The following is a 23742-nucleotide window of genomic DNA, read 5'->3' on the forward strand; positions in this document are numbered from 1 at the left end:
ATTTGTTTGATAAGTGATAGCGACTCCTCACATTCGGAGCAACGCTTTCACTTTGTCAAAATATCAGCCTCCTCGGCCCTACCGGGAGTCGCTTCCCTTGCCGGGGAAGACGTAAAAGGTCACTAATGCATTCGCTGAAGGAGAAAAAGGCGCGCTGGATGTTTGTTTGGCCATTTTTTTTTTTTTTTTTATGTTTTTATCTCGCCTTACAGACATTTCTCCATCGACGCGGCGCCGCAACACGTGAGAATAACGCGGTGGTGTATGAATGTGTGTGTGTGTGTGTGTGTGTGTGTTTGTGTGTGTGTGTGTGTGAGAGGGGGAGGTGAGAAACACTTTAGTCCATCGCATGCTGTTTGCGTCCGCAGCTTGCAAGTTTGACGCCATGAGCGCAGAGACACGTGTGGAGTTAAAAAGTGAGAGGTGGTGGGGGGGGCAGGTTCGGCTACGCGCGGCTTTCGAGCCGCAGGCAGTGTAGCGCCGCCCTAGTGGCTCCCTGGAGCTCTTTCAAAAATGTATGAAAATGGAAAAAAAATTAGAAGAAAAAAAAAAAAAGTTTTGTTTAAAAATGGTTTCTTTTGGAGGACAAACAAGACACATACCTTCCTAATTGTTAGACATTTTATCCCAAAGTGGGTCAGAGCTTTTCCTTCTGTCACTCACACAGACAAAAGTGCAGGGCTTCTTAAGCTTTTTAACCCCGGTGCCCAACTTTTTTAAGAATAAAAAATTATTAGTGATTCTAGAGCCCAAAAAAAGTCTGCGGGCTATAGAGCGTTTTCCGTTCGGGCTCCAGTACTCTGGAATGCCCTCCCCGGTAACAGTTCGAGATGCTACCTCAGTAGAAGCATTTAAGTCTCACCTTAAAACTCATCCTGTATACTCTAGCCTTTAAATAGACCTCCTTTTTAGACCAGTTGATCTGCCGCTTCTTTTCTTTCTCCTATGTCCCCCCCCTCCATTGTGGAGGGGGGTCCGGTCCGATGACCATGGATGAAGTACTGGCTGTCCAGAGTCGAGACCCAGGATGGACCGCTCGTCGGGACCCAGGATGGACCGCTCGCCTGTATCGGTTGGGGACATCTCTACGCTGCTGATCCGCTTGAGATGGTTTCCTGTGGACGGGACTCTCGCTGCTGTCTTGGATCCGCTTGAACTGAACTCTCGCAGCTGTGTTGGAGCCACTATGGATTGAACTTTCACAGTATCATGTTAGACCCGCTCGACATCCATTGCTTTCGGTCCCCTAGAGGGGCGGGGGTTGCCCACATCTGAGGTCCTCTCCAAGGTTTCTCATAGTCAGCATTGTCACTGGCGTCCCACTGCATGTGAATTCTCCCTGCCCACTGGGTGTGAGTTTTCCTTGCCCTTTTGTGGGTTCTTCCGAGGATGTTGTAGTCGTAATGATTTGTGCAGTCCTTTGAGACATTTGTGATTTGGGGCTATATAAATAAACATTGATTGATTGATTGATTGATTGATTGATTGATTGAAATAAATAAATTACCAAGAATATATAACTGTCAATAACATTTAAGTGCAAATGAAAATACAGCTTCACCGCTTTAGGTCTTAATTTTTGCGGCTTCAGAAACTCCTTTATGACTTCAGCTCCAGACTTCTATTTGTTTGATAATGTCATTAGTGCCACAAGTGGTGGGAAAGTGTACTACAGCTGATTGCAGATGCGCCCCCTACAGAACCATAGCTTGTTTAATTAATAATGGAGACCATAAAGAAGTGAAGTGAAGTGAATTATATTTATATAGCGCTTTTCTCTAGTGACTCAAAGCGCTTTACATAGTGAAACCCAATATCTAAGTTACATTTAAACCAGTGTGGGTGGCACTGGGAAGAATGCTGTTGGTGGAAAGTGGTGGATTACAGCTGCCTTTAGCAACACAAACACAGCCGGTGTTTCTTTCTTTTTTGTGAAGCTACCACATGTCAACCGGCAAGTTGTGGCAATAAGTCGGCTCTTACCGGAGACATGAGCGGAGCTTGCGTCCTCCTGCAGCTGTCAAAGAGGCAGCTGCGACTTTCTTGGCTCCTCCCTCAGAGACACTGGCGGTCACCACACCCCTCCGTCTTTCAGGTAGGACTTTATAATCTCACTAAAACACTAGTAACACACTAAGCAGAAAAGGGATTTTCCAGAATTATCCTAGTAAATGTGTCTAATAACATCTGAATCGCTCCCACTGCCCTCACCTTTTTTTTTTCTAGTGCTTCACTCTAACTTTCCTCATCCACAAATATTTCATCCTCGCTCAAATTAATGGGGAAATCGTCGCTTTCTCGGTGGGAATTGCTCTTGTTTGCTGGTGGCTATGATTATAAACAACACCACATCGTCTGCTACTTCCGGTACAGGCAAGGCATTTTTATTAGCGACCAAAAGTTGCGAAGTTTATCGTCAATGTTCTCTACTAAATCATTTCAGCAAAAATATGGCAACATGGCGAAATGATCAAGAATGACACATAGAATGGACCGGCTATCCCCGTTTGAATACGAAAATCTCATTTCAGTAGGCCTTTAATGTTGTAAATACAAATCTTTATAAATCTAGAAAGGGTGTTCCTTACAGGGATTTTTCTGCGGTCCCCAAAAGGTACGAAATACAGGAGTGTGTGTATGTGTGTGTTTGTGCTAGTGCTGTACGACATGCCACAGTAAAACATAGGGCATTACATAAGAATAATAAAGTGGTTTTAAGGAACCGGCACATCTCCAGAGGTCGTGTGAATGCTTCTATATAAGTGGAGACCTGCTGGAGCGTGATATTTGTGATATTTGTTGGCGGCCCTTGAGGTGGTGCTCAGGCCCTGGCCCTATGGTTAAGAAACATTACAATGTTACGGCGTGGATTCGAACCCATGTCCACTTGGCGGCTGGAGCTGCATGCGCCTCTACGAACAGTGCGCCTAGAGGCGCCTCTGCTGACAGCACACTCAGACACGCCCTCACTCGTGCTGAGTGCAGCACGCCCATGCAGCAACCAGCCTGCAGCCTATTATCAATCTGGGGCAAGCTCAATAAAGGACCAGTGGATCCAAGGATCGGGCGGGAACTTAGTTCTCAGATGGTGAAATTACTCCTCCTTGTTCGTTGCTTATTTCCTTGTGCCCTTGTGTTTTTCCTGATCCCTTTTTCTTCTGCTCTTCCCACAGTGTCGTGTCACCACCGCTGTTTCACTCCTGGCTCCCATTTTTGCCTTCCTGGATCCCCGACCTCTGTTTTGGACTTTGGACTCGCACTCCTGCTTTTGACCCCCGCTTCCGCCATGGACTTCTCTGCCTGCTTCTTCTGTCTACACCACCTCCAACACTTTGGTAAGACACTTCAGTTATTTTCCACACTTAGCCTTACACCATACACTCTTGAGTCTTTGTCACACTTCATATCCTTGGTTTATTGTTAGTGTTGTTTTGTAGTCTTATTATATATATATATAAATACTATATATATAATAAATTATTGTACACTTCCACCTGGTGTTGGTCTGCCGTCATCTCCCTTAGTTAAAACATAACATACAATAGTGTACTGGTGATACTGGTGAACGGGAGGACATCAAACGACCTTGGAGCAGCTCAGAACTATATCATTTTCTTATATTTTTAATCAATTTGTTCACTGATAGCAAAGTCAGGAAAAACAATAATTGAAGTGAAGTGAATTATATTTATATAGCACTTTTTTCTAGTGACTCAAAGCACTTTACATAGTGAAAACCCAATATCTAAGTTACATTCAAACCAGTGTGGGTGGCACTGGGAGCAGGTGGGTAAAGTGTCTTGCCCAAGGACACAACGGCAGTGACTTGGCTGGCGGAAGCGGGGATCGAACCTGGAACCCTCAAGTTGCTGGCACGGCCACTCTACCAAACGAGCTATACCGTGTGTAGAGGATGATGTAGCCAGGCTTGCTGCCTGGCAACTACAGGCTTAAATAGTGCTGTGGTGCTTGAAAACTGGTGCGTGAGTTCAAATGAATAAGGTGTGTTAGTCGGGAGGACAAGTGAACTGATTGGTAGGCATGGAAACAAAACAACGGAGTGAAAAAACAGGAACTAATGGAGTCTTGAAGTAATCTAACACAACTAAACAAAACATGATCACAAAGACAGGTCTTGAACAGGTCGTCTTATATTTGCCCGCAGAACAGTTTTGGGCAGGTAGTTTTACTTGGTAAAGTAAACAATGTTTTTTACTTTATCGCAACAAATTAAGAGGTGAAATTTTAGTGAAGTGAATTATATTTATATAGCGCTTTTTCTCTTGTGACTCAAAGCACTTTACATAGTGAAACCCAATATCTAAGTTACATTCAAACCAGTGTGGGTGACAGTGGGAGCAGGTGGGTAAAGTGGCTTGCCCAAGGACACAACGGCAGTGACTAGGATGGCGGAAGCGGGAATCGAACCTGCAACCCTCAAGTTGCTGTCAGGGCCACTCTACCAAACGAGCTATACCGTGTGTAGAGGATGATGTCGCCAGGCTGACTGCCTGGCAACTACAGGCTTAAATAGTGCTGTGGTGCTTGAAAACTGGTGCGTGAGTTCAAATGAATAAGGTGCGTGAGTCGTGAGGACAAGTGAACTGATTGGTAGGCATGGAAACAAAACAATGGAGTGAAAAAACAGGAACTAATGGAGTCTTGAAGTAATCTAACACAACTAAACAAAACATGATCACAAAGACAGGTCTTGAACAGGTAGTCTTATATTTGCCCACAGAACAGTTTTGGGCAGGTAGTTTTACTTGATAAAGTAAACAATGTTTTTTACTTTATCTCAACAAATTAAGAGGTGAAATTTTAGTGAAGTGAATTATATTTATATAGCGTTTTTTCTCTAGTGACTCAAAGCACTTTACATAGTGAAACCCAATATCTAAGTTACATTCAAACCAGTGTGGGGTGGCACTGGGAGCAGGTGGGTAGAGTGTCTTGCCCAAGGACACAACGGCAGTGACTAGGATGGAGTGAAAAAACAGGAACTAATGGAGTCTTGAAGTAATCCAACACAACAAATTAAGAGGTGAAATTTTAGTAACGTGAATTATATTTATATAGCGCTTTTTCTCTAGTGACTCAAAGCACTTTACATAGTGAAACCCAATATCTAAGTTACATTCAAACCAGTGTGGGTGGCACTGGGAGCAGGTGGGTAAAGTGTCTTGCCCAAGGACACAACGGCAGTGACTAAGATGGGCGGAAGCGGGGATCGAACCTGGAACCCCTCAAGTTGCTGGCACGGCCATTCTACCAAACGAGCTATACCGTGTGTAGAGGATGATGTAGCCAGGCTGACTGCCTGGCAACTACAGGCTTAAATAGTGCTGTGGTGCTTGAAAACTGGTGCGTGAGTTCAAATGAATAAGGTGCGTGAGTCGTGAGGACAAGTGAACTGATTGGTAGGCATGGAAACAAAACAATGGAGTGAAAAAACAGGAACTAATGGAGTCTTGAAGTAATCTAACACAACTAAACAAAACATGATCACAAAGACAGGTTTTGAACAGGTCGTCTTATATTTGCCCGCAGAACAGTTTTGGGCAGGTAGTTTTACTTGGTAAAGTAAACAATGTTTTTTACTTCATCTCAACAAATTAAGAGGTGAAATTTTAGTGAAGTGAATTATATTTATATAGCGTTTTTTCTCTAGTGACTCAAAGCACTTTACATAGTGAAACCCAATATCTAAGTTACATTCAAACCAGTGTGGGTGGCACTGGGAGCAGGTGGGTAAAGTGTCTTGCCCAAGGACACAACGGCAGTGACTAGGATGGAGTGAAAAAACAGGAACTAATGGAGTCTTGAAGTAATCCAACACAACAAATTAAGAGGTGAAATTTTAGCGAAGTGAATTATATTTATATAGCGCTTTTTCTCTAGTGACTCAAAGCACTTTACATAGTGAAACCCAATATCTAAGTTACGTTCAAACCAGTGTGGGTGGCACTGGGAGCAGGTGGGTAAAGTGTCTTGCCCAAGGACACAACGGCAGTGACTAGGATGGTGGAAGCGGGAATCGAACCTGCAACCCTCAAGTTGCTGGCACGGCCACTCTACCAAACGAGCTGTACCGTGTGTAGAGGATGATGTCGCCAGGCTAACTGCCTGGCAACTACAGGCTTAAATAGTGCTGTGGTGCTTGAAAACTGGTGCGTGAGTTCAAATGAATAAGGTGCGTTAGTCGTGAGGACAAGTGAACTGATTGGTAGGCATGGAAACAAAACAATGGAGTGAAAAATCAGGAACTAATGGAGTCTTGAAGTAATCTAACACAACTAAACAAAACATGATCACAAAGACAGGTCTTGAACAGGTCGTCTTATATTTGCCCACAGAACAGTTTTGGGCAGGTAGTTTTACTTGGTAAAGTAAACAATGTTTTTTACTTTATCGCAACAAATTAAGAGGTGAAATTTTAGTGAAGTGAATTATATTTATATAGCGTTTTTTCTCTAGTGACTCAAAGCACTTTACATAGTGAAACCCAATATCTAAGTTACATTCAAACCAGTGTGGGTGGCACTGGGAGCAGGTGGGTAAAGTGTCTTGCCCAAGGACACAACGGCAGTGACTAGGATGGAGTGAAAAAACAGGAACTAATGGAGTCTTGAAGTAATCCAACACAACAAATTAAGAGGTGAAATTTTAGCGAAGTGAATTATATTTATATAGCGCTTTTTCTCTAGTGACTCAAAGCACTTTACATAGTGAAACCCAATATCTAAGTTACGTTCAAACCAGTGTGGGTGGCACTGGGAGCAGGTGGGTAAAGTGTCTTGCCCAAGGACACAACGGCAGTGACTAGGATGGTGGAAGCGGGAATCGAACCTGCAACCCTCAAGTTGCTGGCACGGCCACTCTACCAAACGAGCTGTACCGTGTGTAGAGGATGATGTCGCCAGGCTAACTGCCTGGCAACTACAGGCTTAAATAGTGCTGTGGTGCTTGAAAACTGGTGCGTGAGTTCAAAAGAATAAGGTGCGTTAGTCGTGAGGACAAGTGAACTGATTGGTAGGCATGGAAACAAAACAATGGAGTGAAAAATCAGGAACTAATGGAGTCTTGAAGTAATCTAACACAACTAAACAAAACATGATCACAAAGACAGGTCTTGAACAGGTCGTCTTATATTTGCCCACAGAACAGTTTTGGGCAGGTAGTTTTACTTGGTAAAGTAAACAATGTTTTTTACTTCATCTCAACAAATTAAGAGGTGAAATTTTAGTGAAGTGAATTATATTTATATAGAGCTTTTTTCTCTAGTGACTCAAAGCACTTTACTTAGTAAAACCCAATATCTAAGTTACATTCAAACCAGTGTGGGTGGCACTGGGAGCAGGTGGGTAGAGTGTCTTGCCCAAGGACACAACGGCAGTAACTAGGATGGCAGAAGCGGGGATCGAAACTGGAACCCTCAAGTTGCTGTCAGGGCCACTCTACCAAACGAGCTATACCGTGTGTAGAGGATGATGTAGCCAGGCTGACCGCCTGGCAACTACAGGCTTAAATAGTGCTGTGATGCTTGAAAACTGGTGCGTGAGTTCAAATGAATAAGGTGCGTGAGTCGTGAGGACAAGTGAACTGATTGGTAGGCATGGAAACAAAACAATGGAGTGAAAAAACAGGAACTAATGGAGTCTTGAAGTAATCTAACACAACTAAACAAAACATGATCACAAAGACAGGTCTTGAAGAGGTCGTCTTATATTTGCCCACAGAACAGTTTTGGGCAGGTAGTTTTACTTGGTAAAGTAAACAATGTTTTTTTCTTTATCTCAACAAATTAAGAGGTGAAATTTTAGTGAAGGGAATTATATTTATATAGCGCTTTTTCTCTAGTGACTCAAAGCACTTTACATAGTGAAAACCCAATATCTAAGTTACATTTAAACCAGTGTGGGTGGCACTGGGAGCAGGTGGGTAAAGTGTCTTGCCCAAGGACACAACGACAGTGACTAGGATGGAGTGAAAAAACAGGAACTAATGGAGTCTTGAAGTAATCCAACACAACAAATTAAGAGGTGAAATTTTAGCGAAGTGAATTATATTTATATAGCGCTTTTTCTCTAGTGACTCAAAGCACTTTACATAGTGAAACCCAATATCTAAGTTACGTTCAAACCAGTGTGGGTGGCACTGGGAGCAGGTGGGTAAAGTGTCTTGCCCAAGGACACAACGGCAGTGACTAGGATGGTGGAAGCGGGAATCGAACCTGCAACCCTCAAGTTGCTGGCACGGCCACTCTACCAAACGAGCTGTACCGTGTGTAGAGGATGATGTCGCCAGGCTGACTGCCTGGCAACTACAGGCTTAAATAGTGCTGTGGTGCTTGAAAACTGGTGCGTGAGTTCAAATGAATAAGGTGCGTTAGTCGTGAGGACAAGTGAACTGATTGGTAGGCATGGAAACAAAACAATGGAGTGAAAAAACAGGAACTAATGGAGTCTTGAAGTAATCTAACACAACTAAACAAAACATGATCACAAAGACAGGTCTTGAACAGGTAGTCTTATATTTGCCCACAGAACAGTTTTGGGCAGGTAGTTTTACTTGATAAAGTAAACAATGTTTTTTACTTTATCTCAACAAATTAAGAGGGGAAATTTTAGTGAAGTGAATTATATTTATATAGCGCTTTTTCTCTAGTGACTCAAAGCACTTTACCTAGTGAAACCCAATATCTAAGTTACATTCAAACCAGTGTGGGTGGCACTGGGAGCAGGTGGGTAAAGTGTCTTGCCCAAGGACACAACGGCAGTGACTAGGATGGTGGAAGCGGGAATCGAACCTGCAACCCTCAAGTTGCTGGCACGGCCACTCTACCAAACGAGCTGTACCGTGTGTAGAGGATGATGTCGCCAGGCTGACTGCCTGGCAACTACAGGCTTAAATAGTGCTGTGGTGCTTGAAAACCGGTGCGTGAGTTCAAATGAATAAGGTGCGTGAGTGGTGAGGAGAAGTGACATGGAAACAAAACAATGGAGTGAAAAAACAGGAACTAATGGAGTCCTGAAGTAATCTAACACAACTAAACTAAACATGATCACAAAGACAGGTCTTGAACAGGTCGTCTTATATTTGCCCACAGAACAGTTTTGGGCAGGTAGTTTTACTTGGTAAAGTAAAGAATGTTTTTTACTTTATCGCAACAAATTAAGAGGTGAAATTTTAGTGAAGTGAATTATATTTATATAGCGTTTTTTCTCTAGTGACTCAAAGCACTTTACATAGTGAAACCCAATATCTACGTTACATTCAAACCAGTGTGGGTGACAGTGGGAGCAGGTGGGTAAAGTGGCTTGCCCAAGGACACAACGGCAGTGACTAGGCTGGCGGAAGCGGGGATCGAACCTGGAACCCTCAAGTTGCTGGCACGGCCACTCTACCAAACGAGCTGTACCGTGTGTAGAGGATGATGTCGCCAGGCTGACTGCCTGGCAACTACAGGCTTAAATAGTACCGTGGTGCTTGAAAACTGGTGCGTTAGTTCAAATGAATAAGGTGCGTGAGTGGTGAGGAAAAGTGACATGGAAACAAAACAATGGAGTGAAAAAACAGGAACTAATGAAGTCTTGAAGTAATCTAACACAACTAAACAAAACATGATCACAAAGACAGGTCTTGAACAGGCCGTCTTATATTTGCCCACAGAACAGTTTTGGGCAGGTAGTTTTACTTGGTAAAGTAAACAATGTTTTTTACTTTATCGCAACAAATTAAGAGGTGAAATTTTAGTGAAGTGAATTATATTTATATAGCGCTTTTTCTCTAGTGACTCAAAGCACTTTACATAGTGAAACCCAATATCTAAGTTACATTCAAACCAGTGTGGGTGGCACTGGGAGCAGGTGGGTAAAGTGTCTTGCCCAAGGACACAACGGCAGTGACTAGGATGGAGTGAAAAAACAGGAACTAATGGAGTCTTGAAGTAATCCAACACAACAAATTAAGAGGTGAAATTTTAGTAACGTGAATTATATTTATATAGCGCTTTTTCTCTAGTGACTCAAAGCACTTTACATAGTGAAACCCAATATCTAAGTTACATTCAAACCAGTGTGGGTGGCACTGGGAGCAGGTGGGTAAAGTGTCTTGCCCAAGGACACAACGGCAGTGACTAGGATGGTGGAAGCGGGAATCGAACCTGCAACCCTCAAGTTGCTGGCACGGCCACTCTACCAAACGAGCTGTACCGTGTGTAGAGGATGATGTCGCCAGGCTGACTGCCTGGCAACTACAGGCTTAAATAGTGCTGTGGTGCTTGAAAACTGGTGCGTGAGTTCAAATGAATAAGGTGTGTTAGTCGGGAGGACAAGTGAACTGATTGATAGGCATGGAAACAAAACAATGGAGTGAAAAAACAGGAACTAATGGAGTCTTGAAGTAATCTAACACAACTAAACAAAACATGATCACAAAGACAGGTCTTGAACAGGTCGTCTTATATTTGCCCGCAGAACAGTTTTGGGCAGGTAGTTTTACTTGGTAAAGTAAACAATGTTTTTTACTTTATCTCAACAAATTAAGAGGTGAAATTTTAGTGAAGTGAATTATATTTATATAGCGCTTTTTCTCTAGTGACTCAAAGCACTTTACATAGTGAAACCCAATATCTAAGTTACATTCAAACCAGTGTGGGTGGGACTGGGAGTAGGTGGGTAAAGTGTCTTGCCCAAGGACACAACGGCAGTGACTAGGATGGTGGAAGCGGGAATCGAACCTGCAACCCTCAAGTTGCTGGCACGGCCACTCTACCAAACGAGCTGTACCGTGTGTAGAGGATGATGTCGCCAGGCTGACTGCCTGGCAACTACAGGCTTAAATAGTGCTGTGGTGCTTGAAAACTGGTGCGCGAGTTCAAATGAATAAGGTGCGTTAGTCGTGAGGACAAGTGAACTGATTGGTAGGCATGGAAACAAAACAATGGAGTGAAAAAACAGGAACTAATGGAGTCCTGAAGTAATCTAACACAACTAAACTAAACATGATCACAAAGACAGGTCTTGAACAGGTCGTCTTATATTTGCCCACAGAACAGTTTTGGGCAGGTAGTTTTACTTGGTAAAGTAAAGAATGTTTTTTACTTTATCGCAACAAATTAAGAGGTGAAATTTTAGTGAAGTGAATTATATTTATATAGCGCTTTTTCTCTAGTGACTCAAAGCACTTTACATAGTGAAACCCAATATCTACGTTACATTCAAACCAGTGTGGGTGACAGTGGGAGCAGGTGGGTAAAGTGGCTTGCCCAAGGACACAACGGCAGTGACTAGGCTGGCGGAAGCGGGGATCGAACCTGGAACCCTCAAGTTGCTGGCACGGCCACTCTACCAAACGAGCTGTACCGTGTGTAGAGGATGATGTCGCCAGGCTGACTGCCTGGCAACTACAGGCTTAAATAGTACCGTGGTGCTTGAAAACTGGTGCGTTAGTTCAAATGAATAAGGTGCGTGAGTGGTGAGGAAAAGTGACATGGAAACAAAACAATGGAGTGAAAAAACAGGAACTAATGAAGTCTTGAAGTAATCTAACACAACTAAACAAAACATGATCACAAAGACAGGTCTTGAACAGGTCGTCTTATATTTGCCCACAGAACAGTTTTGGGCAGGTAGTTTTACTTGGTAAAGTAAACAATGTTTTTTACTTTATCGCAACAAATTAAGAGGTGAAATTTTAGTGAAGTGAATTATATTTATATAGCGCTTTTTCTCTAGTGACTCAAAGCACTTTACATAGTGAAACCCAATATCTAAGTTACATTCAAACCAGTGTGGGTGGCACTGGGAGCAGGTGGGTAAAGTGTCTTGCCCAAGGACACAACGGCAGTGACTAGGATGGAGTGAAAAAACAGGAACTAATGGAGTCTTGAAGTAATCCAACACAACAAATTAAGAGGTGAAATTTTAGTAACGTGAATTATATTTATATAGCGCTTTTTCTCTAGTGACTCAAAGCACTTTACATAGTGAAACCCAATATCTAAGTTACATTCAAACCAGTGTGGGTGGCACTGGGAGCAGGTGGGTAAAGTGTCTTGCCCAAGGACACAACGGCAGTGACTAGGATGGTGGAAGCGGGAATCGAACCTGCAACCCTCAAGTTGCTGGCACGGCCACTCTACCAAACGAGCTGTACCGTGTGTAGAGGATGATGTCGCCAGGCTGACTGCCTGGCAACTACAGGCTTAAATAGTGCTGTGGTGCTTGAAAACCGGTGCGTGAGTTCAAATGAATAAGGTGCGTGAGTCGTGAGGACAAGTGAACTGATTGGTAGGCATGGAAACAAAACAACGGAGTGAAAAAACAGGAACTAATGGAGTCTTGAAGTAATCCAACACAACTAAACAAAACATGATCACAAAGACAGGTCTTGAACAGATCGTCTTTTATTTGCCCGCAGAACAGTTTTGGGCAGGTAGTTTTACTTGGTAAAGTAAACAATGTTTTTTATTTTATCTCAACAAATTAAGAGGTGAAATTTTAGTGAAGTGAATTATATTTATATAGCGCTTTTTCTCTAGTGACTCAAAGCACTTTACATGGTGAAACCCAATATCTAAGTTACATTCAAACCAGTGTGGGTGGCACTGGGAGCAGGTGGGTAAAGTGTCTTGCCCAAGGACACAACGGCAGTGACTAGGATGGCGGAAGCGGGAATCGAACCTGCGACCCTCAAGTTGCTGGCACGGCCACTCTACCAACCGAACCAAACCGCACGCTGGTTTGAGACCCTCAGCTGGCCTCGCCCGTTGTGGACCGAGGGTAAGTGAATGAAACGATACGGCGAGGAAGCAGAATATTGCATCCCATTCCTGGCTTCCCTGAAGAATGTCCGGTTCTTGACACTTGTCCAATCCGGGTGCCTCTCGCTTCATGCCAGCTAATCTCTCCTGACGTATCGCACTGCTCCGACGTAAGGTTTTTGGGGGGGAGCTCCACCCCTTTGTGCCTCCCAAATGGCCGCCAGTCCATCTTGCTTACATCCCACCCTCCCGTCCAAGCCTTCTCCATTACTTCCCTCTGTGGCTTTCTCTTGTCTCTCCATCCATCTTTGTCAGACCGGCTTTGACTCCTCTTCTATCTCCCCCCCCATCCTCCTCTCCTCCTCGCTTGATGAAAATCTGCGAAGAAGACGGCGCCGTAGTTGAGTGAGCGATTGCCGGTGTTTCCTCCGGGGCCCCGGCGCGGTTGGAGAAAGGCGAGCGAGCGCTGCTTAACTCGGAGGGCGTCTGTTTCGAGGCACACCTTTTTGCACATCAAGTGGAGCTCACTTAGAGCACCCGGGAGGCGGGGAAATAAACACCGGCGTCTTTCCCTAGGTACCCGTCGCCCGGAGTTTGACATTTTTGGGAAGGCTTGCACAAACAGACCGTTATTTAAACGGCAACTTTATTTCAAGCAAGAGATCCTCCACAGATCATTTTCTACTAATTGGTCTATTTGGGATACAAGGATTCCCGAGTGACTACCACTCAAAATATGCACTTGCTCAGTCAATGGGCATACAGGCAGCGAATGGAGTGAGGTTCCCCAGTCTAGAGAAACATCAATACGTCTGCGTTCTCTCAACGTTGGCACCTATTTGAGTGGCTTCTTCCAGATGTTTCTGCTTCTTTATCTGAACAAAAATCACTGCATGTTACATTTGAAAGTATGGCACCCGTTAGCTCAGAGCCTCAAGATCTCCATCCCCTTCTGTTAATTTTGACTAATTCAGACTGTTTGGTATTTCAAACCGCAGCTTTATTTCAGGTGGCATTCTTTACACTCTCATCCAAGAACTTCTACAAATCAGTTTCTTCTAATTGGCTTATATGCTATGCAAAGATTTCCAAGTCCCAAAAAAGGTCAGTTCACCTGTTCAGTGTAGGACTAAGTGATTGGAGTGAGGTTCCCCAGTCTACAGACACATCAATACGTCTGCGTTCTCTCAACGTTTGCACCTTTTTGAGTGGCTTCTTCCAGATGTTTCTGCTTCTGTATCTCAACAACAATCAGTAGGCTCACCGCATGTTACATTTGAAAGTGTGGCACCCGTTAGCTCAGAGCCTCAGGATCTCCATCCCCTTCTGTTAATTTTGACTAATTCAGACTGGTATTTGAAACCGCAACTTTATTTCAGGTGGCATTCTTTACACTCTCATCCGAGAACTTCTACAACCTAATTGGCTTATATGCGATGCAAAGATTTCCAAGTCGCGAAAAAGGTCAGTTCACTTGCTCAGTGTAGGACTCAGTGATTGGAGTGAGGTTCCTCAGTCTAGAGACATCAATACGTCCGCGTTTTCTCAACGTTTGCACCTTTTTGAGTGGCTTCTTCCAGATGTTCCTGCTTCTGTATCTCAACAACAATCAGTAGGCTCACTGCATGTTACATTTGAAAGTATGGCACACGTTAGCTCAGAGCCTCTAGATTTCCATCCCTTTTTGTTAATTTTGACTAATTCAGACTGTTTGGTATTTCAAACCACAACTTTATTTCACGTGGCATTCTTTACACTCTCATCCGAGAACTTCTACAACCTAATTGGCTTATATGCGATGCAAAGATTTCCAAGTTGCAAAAAAGGTCAGTTCACTTGTTCAGTGTAGGACTAAGTGATTGGAGTGAGGTTCCCCAGTCCACAGACACATCAATACGTCTGCGTTCTCTCAACGTTGGAACCTTTTTGAGTGGCTTCTTCCAGATGTTCCTGCTTCTGTATCTCAACAACAATCAGTAGGCTCACTGCATGTTACATTTGAAAGTATGGCACACGTTAGCTTCGAGCCTCAAGATCTCCACCCGCTTCTGTTAATTTTGACTAATTCAGACTGTTTGGTATTTAAAACCGAAACTTTATTTCAGGTGGCATTCTTTACACTCTCATCCAACAACTTCTACATATCAGGTTCTCCTATTTGGCTTATATGCGATGCAAAGATTTCCAAGTCGCGAAAAAGGTCAGTTCACTTGCTCAGTGTAGGACTAAGTGAATGGAGTGAGGTTCCCCAGTCTAGAGACACAACAATATGTCTGCGTTTCCTCAACATTGGCACCTTTTTGAGTAGCTTCTTCCAGATGTTCCTGCTTCTGTATCTCAACAACAATCAGTAGGCTCACTGCATGTTACATTTGAAAGTATGGCACCCGTTAGCTCAGAACCTCAAGATCTCCATCCCCTTCTGTTAATTTTGACTAATTCAGACTGTTTGGTATTTCAAACCGCAACTTTATTTCAGGTGGCATTCTTTACACCCTCATCCAAGAACTTCTACAAATCAGTATCTCCTAATTGGCTTATATGCGATGCAAAGATTTCCAAGTCGCAAAAAAGGTCAGTTCACTTGCTTAGTGTACGACTAAGTGATTGGAATGAGGTTCCCCAGTCTACAGACACATCAATACGTCTGCGTTCTCTCAACGTTGGCACCTTTTTGAGTGGCTTCTTCCAGATGTTCCTGCTTCTGTATCTCAACAACAATCAGTAGGCTCACTGCATGTTACATTTGAAAGTATGGCACACGTTAGCTTCGAGCCTCAAGATCTCCATCCGCTTCTGTTAATTTTGACTAATTCCGACTGTTTGGTATTTCAAACCGCAACTTTATTTCAGGTGGCATTCTTTACACTCTCATCCGAGAACTTCTACAACCTAATTGGCTTATATGCTATGCAAAGATTTCCAAGTCGCGAAAAAGGTCAGTTCACTTGCTTAGTGTACGACTAAGTGATTGGAGGGAAGTTCTCCAGTCTAGAGACACAACAATATGTCTGCGTTTCCTCAACATTGGCACCTTTTTGAGTAGCTTCTTCCAGATGTTCCTGCTTCTGTATTTCAACAACAATCAGTAGGCTCACTGCATGTTACATTAGAAAGTGTGACACACGTTAGCTCCGAGCCTCAAGATCTCCATCCCCTTCTGTTAATTTTGACTAATTCAGACTGTTTGGTATTTCAAACCGCAACTTTATTTCAGGTGGCATTCTTTACACTCTCATCCGACAACTTCTAGAACCTAATTGGCTTATATGCGATGCAAAGATTTCCAAGTCCCAAAAAAGGTCAGTTCACTTGTTCGGTGTAAGACTAAGTGATTGGAGTGAGGTTCCCCAGTCTAGAGACACATCAATACGTCTGCGTTCTCTCAACGTTTGCACCTTTTTGAGTGGCTTCTTCCAGATGTTCCTGCATATGTATCTCAACAACAATCAGTAGGCTCACATCATGTTACATTTGAAAGTATGGCACACGTTAGTTTCGAGCCTCAAGATCTCCATCCGCTTCTGTTAATTTTGACTAATTCAGACTGTTTGGTATTTCAAACCGAAACTTTATTTCAGGTGGCATTCTTTACACTCTCATCCAACAACTTCTATATATCAGGTTCTCCTAATTGGCTTATATGTGATGCAAAGATTTCCGAGTTGCAAAAAAGGTAAATTCACTTGCTCAGTGTACAACTAAGTGAATGGAGTGAGATTCCCCAGGATCGGGACACATTAATACGTCTGCATTCCCTCAACATCTCCTTTTGCATGTTGACATGCTCATATAGCTCGGCAACAAGCCTTTGTTACATTTGGTAGCATGAAGACATTAAGCCATGAGCTTCAAATCTCCGCAGGTTTCTACAGCCATTCTGTTTATTTGCACAAACAGACGGTTGTTACAAAGACTTCAGAGGGACCAGCCGGTCATTAATTCTGCATATGTTCAAAATCTGCACTAGCTTTTACATTGCGTACACAGTTTAGACTTCTTGATATTGAATGGAGTGAGGTTCCTCAGGCTAGAAACCCATCAATCTTCTGACTTCCCTCAACAATGGCACCTTTTTGAGTGGCTTCTCACATGTTGCGACTCCTGTATCTCAAAAACAGTCAGTACGATCTAGTGTACGTCACCTTTGAACGTATGGCACCTGTTAGCTCAGAGCCTCAGGTTCTTTGCAAAAACAGACTGTTGGTATTTGAAACAGCAACTTTATTTCAGGTGGCATTGTTTACACTTTCATCTTAGAATCTCCACAGAACATTGTATCCTAATTTGGCCTTTTTGCGATACAAGTATTCCCGAATCTATAAAAATGTCAGTTCATTGGCCTGGTGCACGACTAAGTGAAGGGAGAGAGGTTCCCCAGGCTCAAGACACATCAATACGTCTGCATTCCCTCAACATTGGTGTCTCCTTTTGCATGTTGACATGCTCATACATTTTGACAAGCCTTTGTTACATTTAGAAGCATGAAGACATTTAGCTATGGGCTTCAAATTTCTGCAGATTTCTACAGCGGTTCTGTTTATTTGCACAAACAGACGGTTGTTACAAGGACTTCAGAGGGACCATATGTTCAAAATCTGCACTAGCTTTTACATTGCGTACACAGTTTAGACTTCTTGATATTGAATGGAGTGAGGTTCCCCAGGCTAGAAACCCATCAATCTTCTGACTTCCCTCAACATTGGCAACTTTTTGAGTGGCTTCTCACATGATCCTACTCCTGTATCTCAACAACAGCCAGGAGGTCTAGTGTACGTCACCTTTGAAAGTATGCCACCTGTTAGCTCAGAGCCTCAGGTTCTTTGCAAAAACAGACTGTTGGTATTTGAAACAGCAACTTTATTTCAGGTGGCATTATTTACACTTTCATCTTAGAATCTCCACAGAACATTGTATCCTAATTTGGCCTTTTTGCGATACAAGTATTCCCAAATCACGAAAAATGTCAGTTCATTGGCCTGGTGCACGACTAAATTAAGGGAGAGAAGTTCCCCAGGTTCGGGACACATCAATATGTCTGCATTCCCTCAGCATTGGTGTCTCCTTTTGCATGTTGACATGCTCATACATCTTGACAAGCCTTTGTTACATTTAGAAGCATGAAGACATTTAGCTATGAGCTTCAAATTTCTGCAGGTTTCTGCAGTCGTTCTGTTTATTTGCACAAAAGACGGTTTTTACATGGACTTCAGAGGGTACATCCGCTCATTAATTCTCCGTATGTTCAAAATCTGCACTAGCTTTTACATTGCGCATAGAGTTTAGACTTCAAGATATTGAATCGAGTGAGGTTCCCCAGGCTAGAGAAACATCAATTTGTCTTATTTCCCTCAACATTGGCTTCTTTTTGAGTGGCTTCTCAAATGATCCTACTCCTGTATCTCAACAACAGCCAGGAGGTCTAGTGTACGTTACCTTTGAAAGTACGGCACCTGTTAGCTCAGAGCCTCAGGTTCTTTGCAAAAACACACTTCTGACTTCCCTCAACATTGGCACCTTTTTGACTGGCTTCTCACATGTTCCGACTCCTGTATCTCAAAAAAAGTCAGTAGGTTCTAGTGTACGTCACCTTTGAACGTATGGCAATTGTTTCTCAGGTTCTTTGCACAAACAGACTGTTGGTATTTGAAACAGCAACTTTATTTCAGGTGGCATTGTTTACACTTTAATTCTAGAATCTCCACAGATCATTGTATCCTAATTTGGCCTTTTTGCGATACAAGTATTCCCGAATCACGAAAAATGTCAGTTCATTGGCCTGGTGCACGTGTAAGTGAAGGGAGAGAGGTTACCCAGGCTCGGGACACATCAATACATCTGCATTCCCTCAACATCTCCTTTTGCATGTTGACATGCTCATATAGCTCGACAACAAGCCTTTGTTACATTTGGTAGCATGAAGACATTTAGCTATGAGCTTCAAATTTCTGCAGGTTTCTACAGCCGTTCTGTTTATTTGCACAAACAGACAGACGGTTGTTACAAAGACTTCAGAGGGACCAGCCGCTCATTAATTCTCCATATGTTCAAAATCTGCACTAGCTTTTACATTGCGTACACAGCTTAGACTTCTTGATATTGAATGGAGTGAGGTTCCCCAGGCTAGAAACCCATCAATCTTATGACTTCCCTCAACATTGGCACCTTTTTGAGTGGCTTCTCACATGATCCTATTCCTGTATCTCAACAACAGCCAGGAGGTCTAGTGTACGTCACCTTTGAACGTATGGAACCTGTTAGCTCAGAGCCTCAGGTTCTTTGTTAAAACAGACTGTTGGTATTTGAAACAGCAACTTTATTTCAGGTGGCATTGTTTACACTTTCATCCTAGAATCTCCACAGATCATTTTATCTCAATTTGGCCTTTTTGCGATACAAGTATTCCCGAATCACGAAACATGTCAGTTCATTGGCCCGGTGCACGTCTAAGTGCAGAGAGAGAGGTTCCCCCAGGTTCGGGACACATCAATACGTCTGCATTCCCTCAACATCTCCTTTTGCATGTTGACATGCTCATATAGCTCGGCAACAAGCCTTTGTTACATTTGGTAGCATGAAGACATTTAGCTACGAGCTTCAGATTTCTGCAGGTTTCTACAGCCGTCCTGTTTATTTGCACAAACAGACGGTTGTTACAAGGACTTCAGAGGGACCAGCCGGTCATTAATTCTCCATATGTTCAAAATCTGCACTAGCTTTTACATTGCGTACACAGTTTAGACTTCTTGATATTGAATGGAGTGAGGTTCCCCAGGCTAGAAACCCATCAATCTTCTGACTTCCCTCAACATTGGCATCTTTTTGAGTAGCTTCTCACATGTTCCTACTCCTGTATCTCAACAACAGTCAGTAGGTTCTAGTGTACGTCACCTTTGAAAGTATGGCACCAGTTTCTCAGGTTCTTTGCACAAACAGACTGTTGGTATTTCAAACAGCAACTTTATTTCAGGTGGCATTGTTTACACTTTCATCGTAGAATCTCCACAGATCATTGTATCCTAATTTGGCCTTTTTGCGATACAAGTATTCCCGAATCACGAAAAATGTCAGTTAATTTGTTGAGTGTACGACTAAGTGAAGGGAGTGAAGTTCCCCAGGCTAGAAACAAATCAATACGTCTGCATTCCCTCCACATTGGTGTCTCCTTGCGCATGCTCATACATCTCGACAACAAGCCTTTGTTACATTTGGAAGCATGAAGACGTTTAGCTATGAGCTTCAGGTTTCTGCAGTTCTGTGTATTTGCACAAACAGACGGTTCTTAAAAGGACTTCAGAGGGACCATCCGCTCATTAATTCACCATATGTTCAAAATCTGCCCTAGCTTTCTCATTGCGCACACAGTTTAGACATCTTGATATTAAACGCAGTACAATTCTTCAGTCTAGAGACACATCAATGTGTCTGCATTCCCTAAACATTGGCATCTTTTTGATTGGCTTCTTCCACATGTTCCTTCTCCTGTATCTCACAAGGCCTACTGTACGCTACGTTTGAAAGTATACCGCCTCTTGGCTCAGGGCCTCAAGTTCTTTGCACAAGCAGTTATTTCAAACTTTATTTCAGGTGGCATTGTTTGCACTCTCATCCGAGAACCTGTACAGATCATTCCTTGCGAATTGGGCTGTTTGCGATACAAGGATTCCCAAGTCCCGCAAAATGTCAATTCACTTGCTTAGTCCTGGTTAATACCGTGTTGGACTAAGTGAACGGAGTGAGGTTCCCCAGGCTCGAGTCATATCAGTACCTTTTTTGAATTGCCGTTTCCACTATCTCAACAATCAATAGGCCGGAGTTGCATTTAAAAATTGCAGGGTTTTTGCTCAGAGCCTCAGGTCTTGCTGCCTTTCTCTTCATCCGACAACAGACTAACCATTGCTATTTTCAAACAGCATCTTCATTTCAATCGGCATTGATTGCACTCTCATCTGTGAACCTCCGTAGATCATTTTATTCTAATTGGCCTATTTGGGATACAAGGACACCTGAGAGACCACCCACTCAAAAAAAAAAGAACCAAAAGAAAACTCCCATTTATTATTTAAACGTATTCAACAATTTCAAAAGATAGGATAGACAAACATGTCATAGACTTCATGTAGAAGCTCATCATGTCTATAGCGGCTGTGCTGCCCCCTGACTGGAGCTAAATAGAATATCGACTCTGGGGAGGACCGTGTATAGCTATGGCACACCACATGCTAGCATGCACACACTCCTTTGGGGCGGGGACGAGGGTTGGGGTGTGTGTGCACACTGTTCACACACACACACACGCACACACTCACACACACACACATGCAGTCCGCCCAATCATCCTAAGGCGAGCGGTCGGGCTGCCATGTTGAGTAAATATTAACACTTGTGTCGGCGAATGTGCGGCAAATGAACAGAGGACAATCAGTGATGCCTAAGAGACGCCACCACCACCGCCGCCGCTTCCTTCCAGTCACTAACTGCTCTTTAGCTACCTTTCGCTTTGCTCGTGTTGATGATCTACACAGAACGAGGACATCTAGGAGACACTTTGAACCCCAAGAGCAGCAGGACAGGCAGCTGGTGGAAGGGTATTGCCTATAGTTGAGCATACATGAGGAGATACGCCGCTGAACGCCGTCGTCCGTTCAGCTCTTCTGCGTCACAAACAACATCTGGGAGGGTATCTTCACGACAGGACGGGGGATATCATCAAGGTTTTTTTTTTTCAATCGGTCTGTGCGGAATAGTATGCATCGCTGCCAAATAAAAACACAATCTAAGGTAAAATTGCACGAACGACACTACGCATTTCAGTCAAAGTGGGGGCCACGCTGTGGAGAGAAGAGGTGTGAGAGTCCACGGTGTGCAGGGCGATGGAAAGAGAGAAGATAGCGAGGAGCTTCCGACACATTGGCACAGCCTCCTCAGTCCCCTTCACAAAAATCCTTGTGGCATCCCTCTGCCCAGTGTGTCCAGGCCTCAACCACAGCGCCCCGGAGGTCTCATGGTTGCCAAGGTCGTCCATGATGATGATGGAGAGAAGAATAAGAAGAAGAAAGAGTGGGAACTTAGAAGGCATTTGAACACACATCCTCTCCACCCCACAACTCTCTTTCCTTTTTCAGTCAGTGTGACCGATCGTCCTCAGTCCGCGTAGAGGATGAAGCCCGAGAAGGTGCTGTACTTGTTGTTGTTGCCGCCGTGCGCTTTGCCGCCGTCCAGCTTGATGTAGACCTCGTCCCCTGCGTCCAGGTGGAGGATGACGCTGTTGGAGGCGTAGTCGTAATTCTGGTCCGCATCCTGGGCGATGGCGCTGGCTCGTACCTGAGAGAGCGAGCAGAAGGAGCCATGTTTTAGGACGCACAGTACTCACACTAGACCAGAGGTCTAAAACTCGCAGCCCATAATTTGTGGTTGTCGACTTAAATTCAGAATCAGAATCAGAATCAAAAGTACTTTATTAATCCCTAATGAGTGTACAAAGCCTCATGTTTAAGAGTTCAGAGTGGACCAAATAAGCAGGAAACGTCCTGACCTCAATTTGGCTCAGTGTGCCAAACACTGCACCTACAGGAAACAGATGTTTGAGCAATAACGAACTTAACAGGAAACCAAGCAAACACTGCACATACAGGAAGCAGATGCTTGAGCAACAACCAACTTAACAGGAAACCAAGAGTGGTTCCTAGACACGAGACACATAGCAACTGACGTCAGTCAGTAGACTGACCAATCAGATAACTACTGGCACAGGGTATATAAGGTGCTGTACAACAAACTGTCAGACAGATCGCTTTGGGTTTTCCTGGTACTACTGTTCAAGTGTATTATACGATCTCCGCTCTCTGCAGACTGCGTTAAATAAAATACTTCTACTTGACTCAACTCCTGCCTCCTCGAATTGTTTTCCTGCTCCCGGCCCGAGTGAGACGGCACTAAAAGTGCGTCTCAACATCCCCCAAGGGGAAATTAAGATTTTCTGGACCATCCCATTCAAGAGCAGACAAACATTACAGGATCGCTGACGAGTCAGATAACTTCCGGCGAGCCTTACAAAAAAGGATAGAAACAGGTAAACGCTTGGGGGGTTTAGGGGGTACTTGGTCTCCTTGGACGCATCCTCGCTCATCCATGCGGACTGCACCCTGGCTGAGAGTTGGTGGGCGACCGAGGGTGGAGTCAGCTCTCTTGGTTGCTTTGTTGGGTCTGCTCCTGTCTCTGGCCATGATGGCATGGAATACCACAGAGGCCACCACAGTGTGTGTGGGTGTTGAGGTTATGTTTTTGTTTGGTTGTTTGTTTATATGCATACTGCAATTGTGTGCGCGCAATGTATATTATTGGTTGATTATTTGTGTCCTTTTTACTTTTGTGACTGTGTGTAGAAGTTTAGTGTATTGTAGCCTGTGCATCCTAGGCAGGTGATAGTTAATTACTATATGTTGGCAATCTTGTATCCTACCAGAAAGAACACTAAGTAAAATATCGTTGCAGACGCAAAAATGACAGTACATGAAACCCATTAGGCAACACAAAGAGCAACCGCCTTTAAGCAAGCTGGAGGGAGCTCAAACTTATTTCAATGAAATGATTATGTCTTGTTTTTATTATTGCATAACATGTTGGTCGCAGGCAAGCAAAATGACTCTGAGGCCATTGGAAACTTTGCACAAACAATCGCTCTAAAACCTTGACCGAAAACCACAACATCACCATCACTGTTTAGTTCTCCAAAAATATAGATTGTTAAACTTAGTTAATATTCAAAGATTAGCATCAATACGAACGGCCCATCAAATCCTAAATAACAATGGACTAGCCTCACTTAAGCACTTTGTCCGGTTAACATCTGCTGTGACAACTAGAAAAACACTAGCCTCCAACAGGGGGCAGTGTAGCATACCCAAATGTAGAAAATATTTTGCACAATCAGGCTTTTCATATAAAGCCATAAAGGAATGGGATGACCTCACAAC

The 23742-nt window shown here is 43.5% G+C and overlaps 1 protein-coding gene across 1 annotated transcript in view; it reads right to left on the minus strand.

Moving 5' to 3' along the window:
- Positions 1-20804: 20804 nt before the first annotated feature.
- LOC133555893 (C1q-related factor) overlaps positions 20805-23742 on the minus strand; it is a 70188-nt gene continuing 67250 nt past the window's right edge. Inside the window, exon 2 of the mRNA XM_061905354.1 lies at positions 20805-22090. Coding sequence (XP_061761338.1) covers positions 21911-22090 — 180 coding nt within the window. The 3' untranslated portion in view covers positions 20805-21910. The remainder of the gene's footprint in view (positions 22091-23742) is intronic.

This window comes from Nerophis ophidion, linkage group LG07 (genome assembly GCF_033978795.1).
Source record: "Nerophis ophidion isolate RoL-2023_Sa linkage group LG07, RoL_Noph_v1.0, whole genome shotgun sequence".
NCBI lineage: Eukaryota > Metazoa > Chordata > Actinopteri > Syngnathiformes > Syngnathidae > Nerophis > Nerophis ophidion.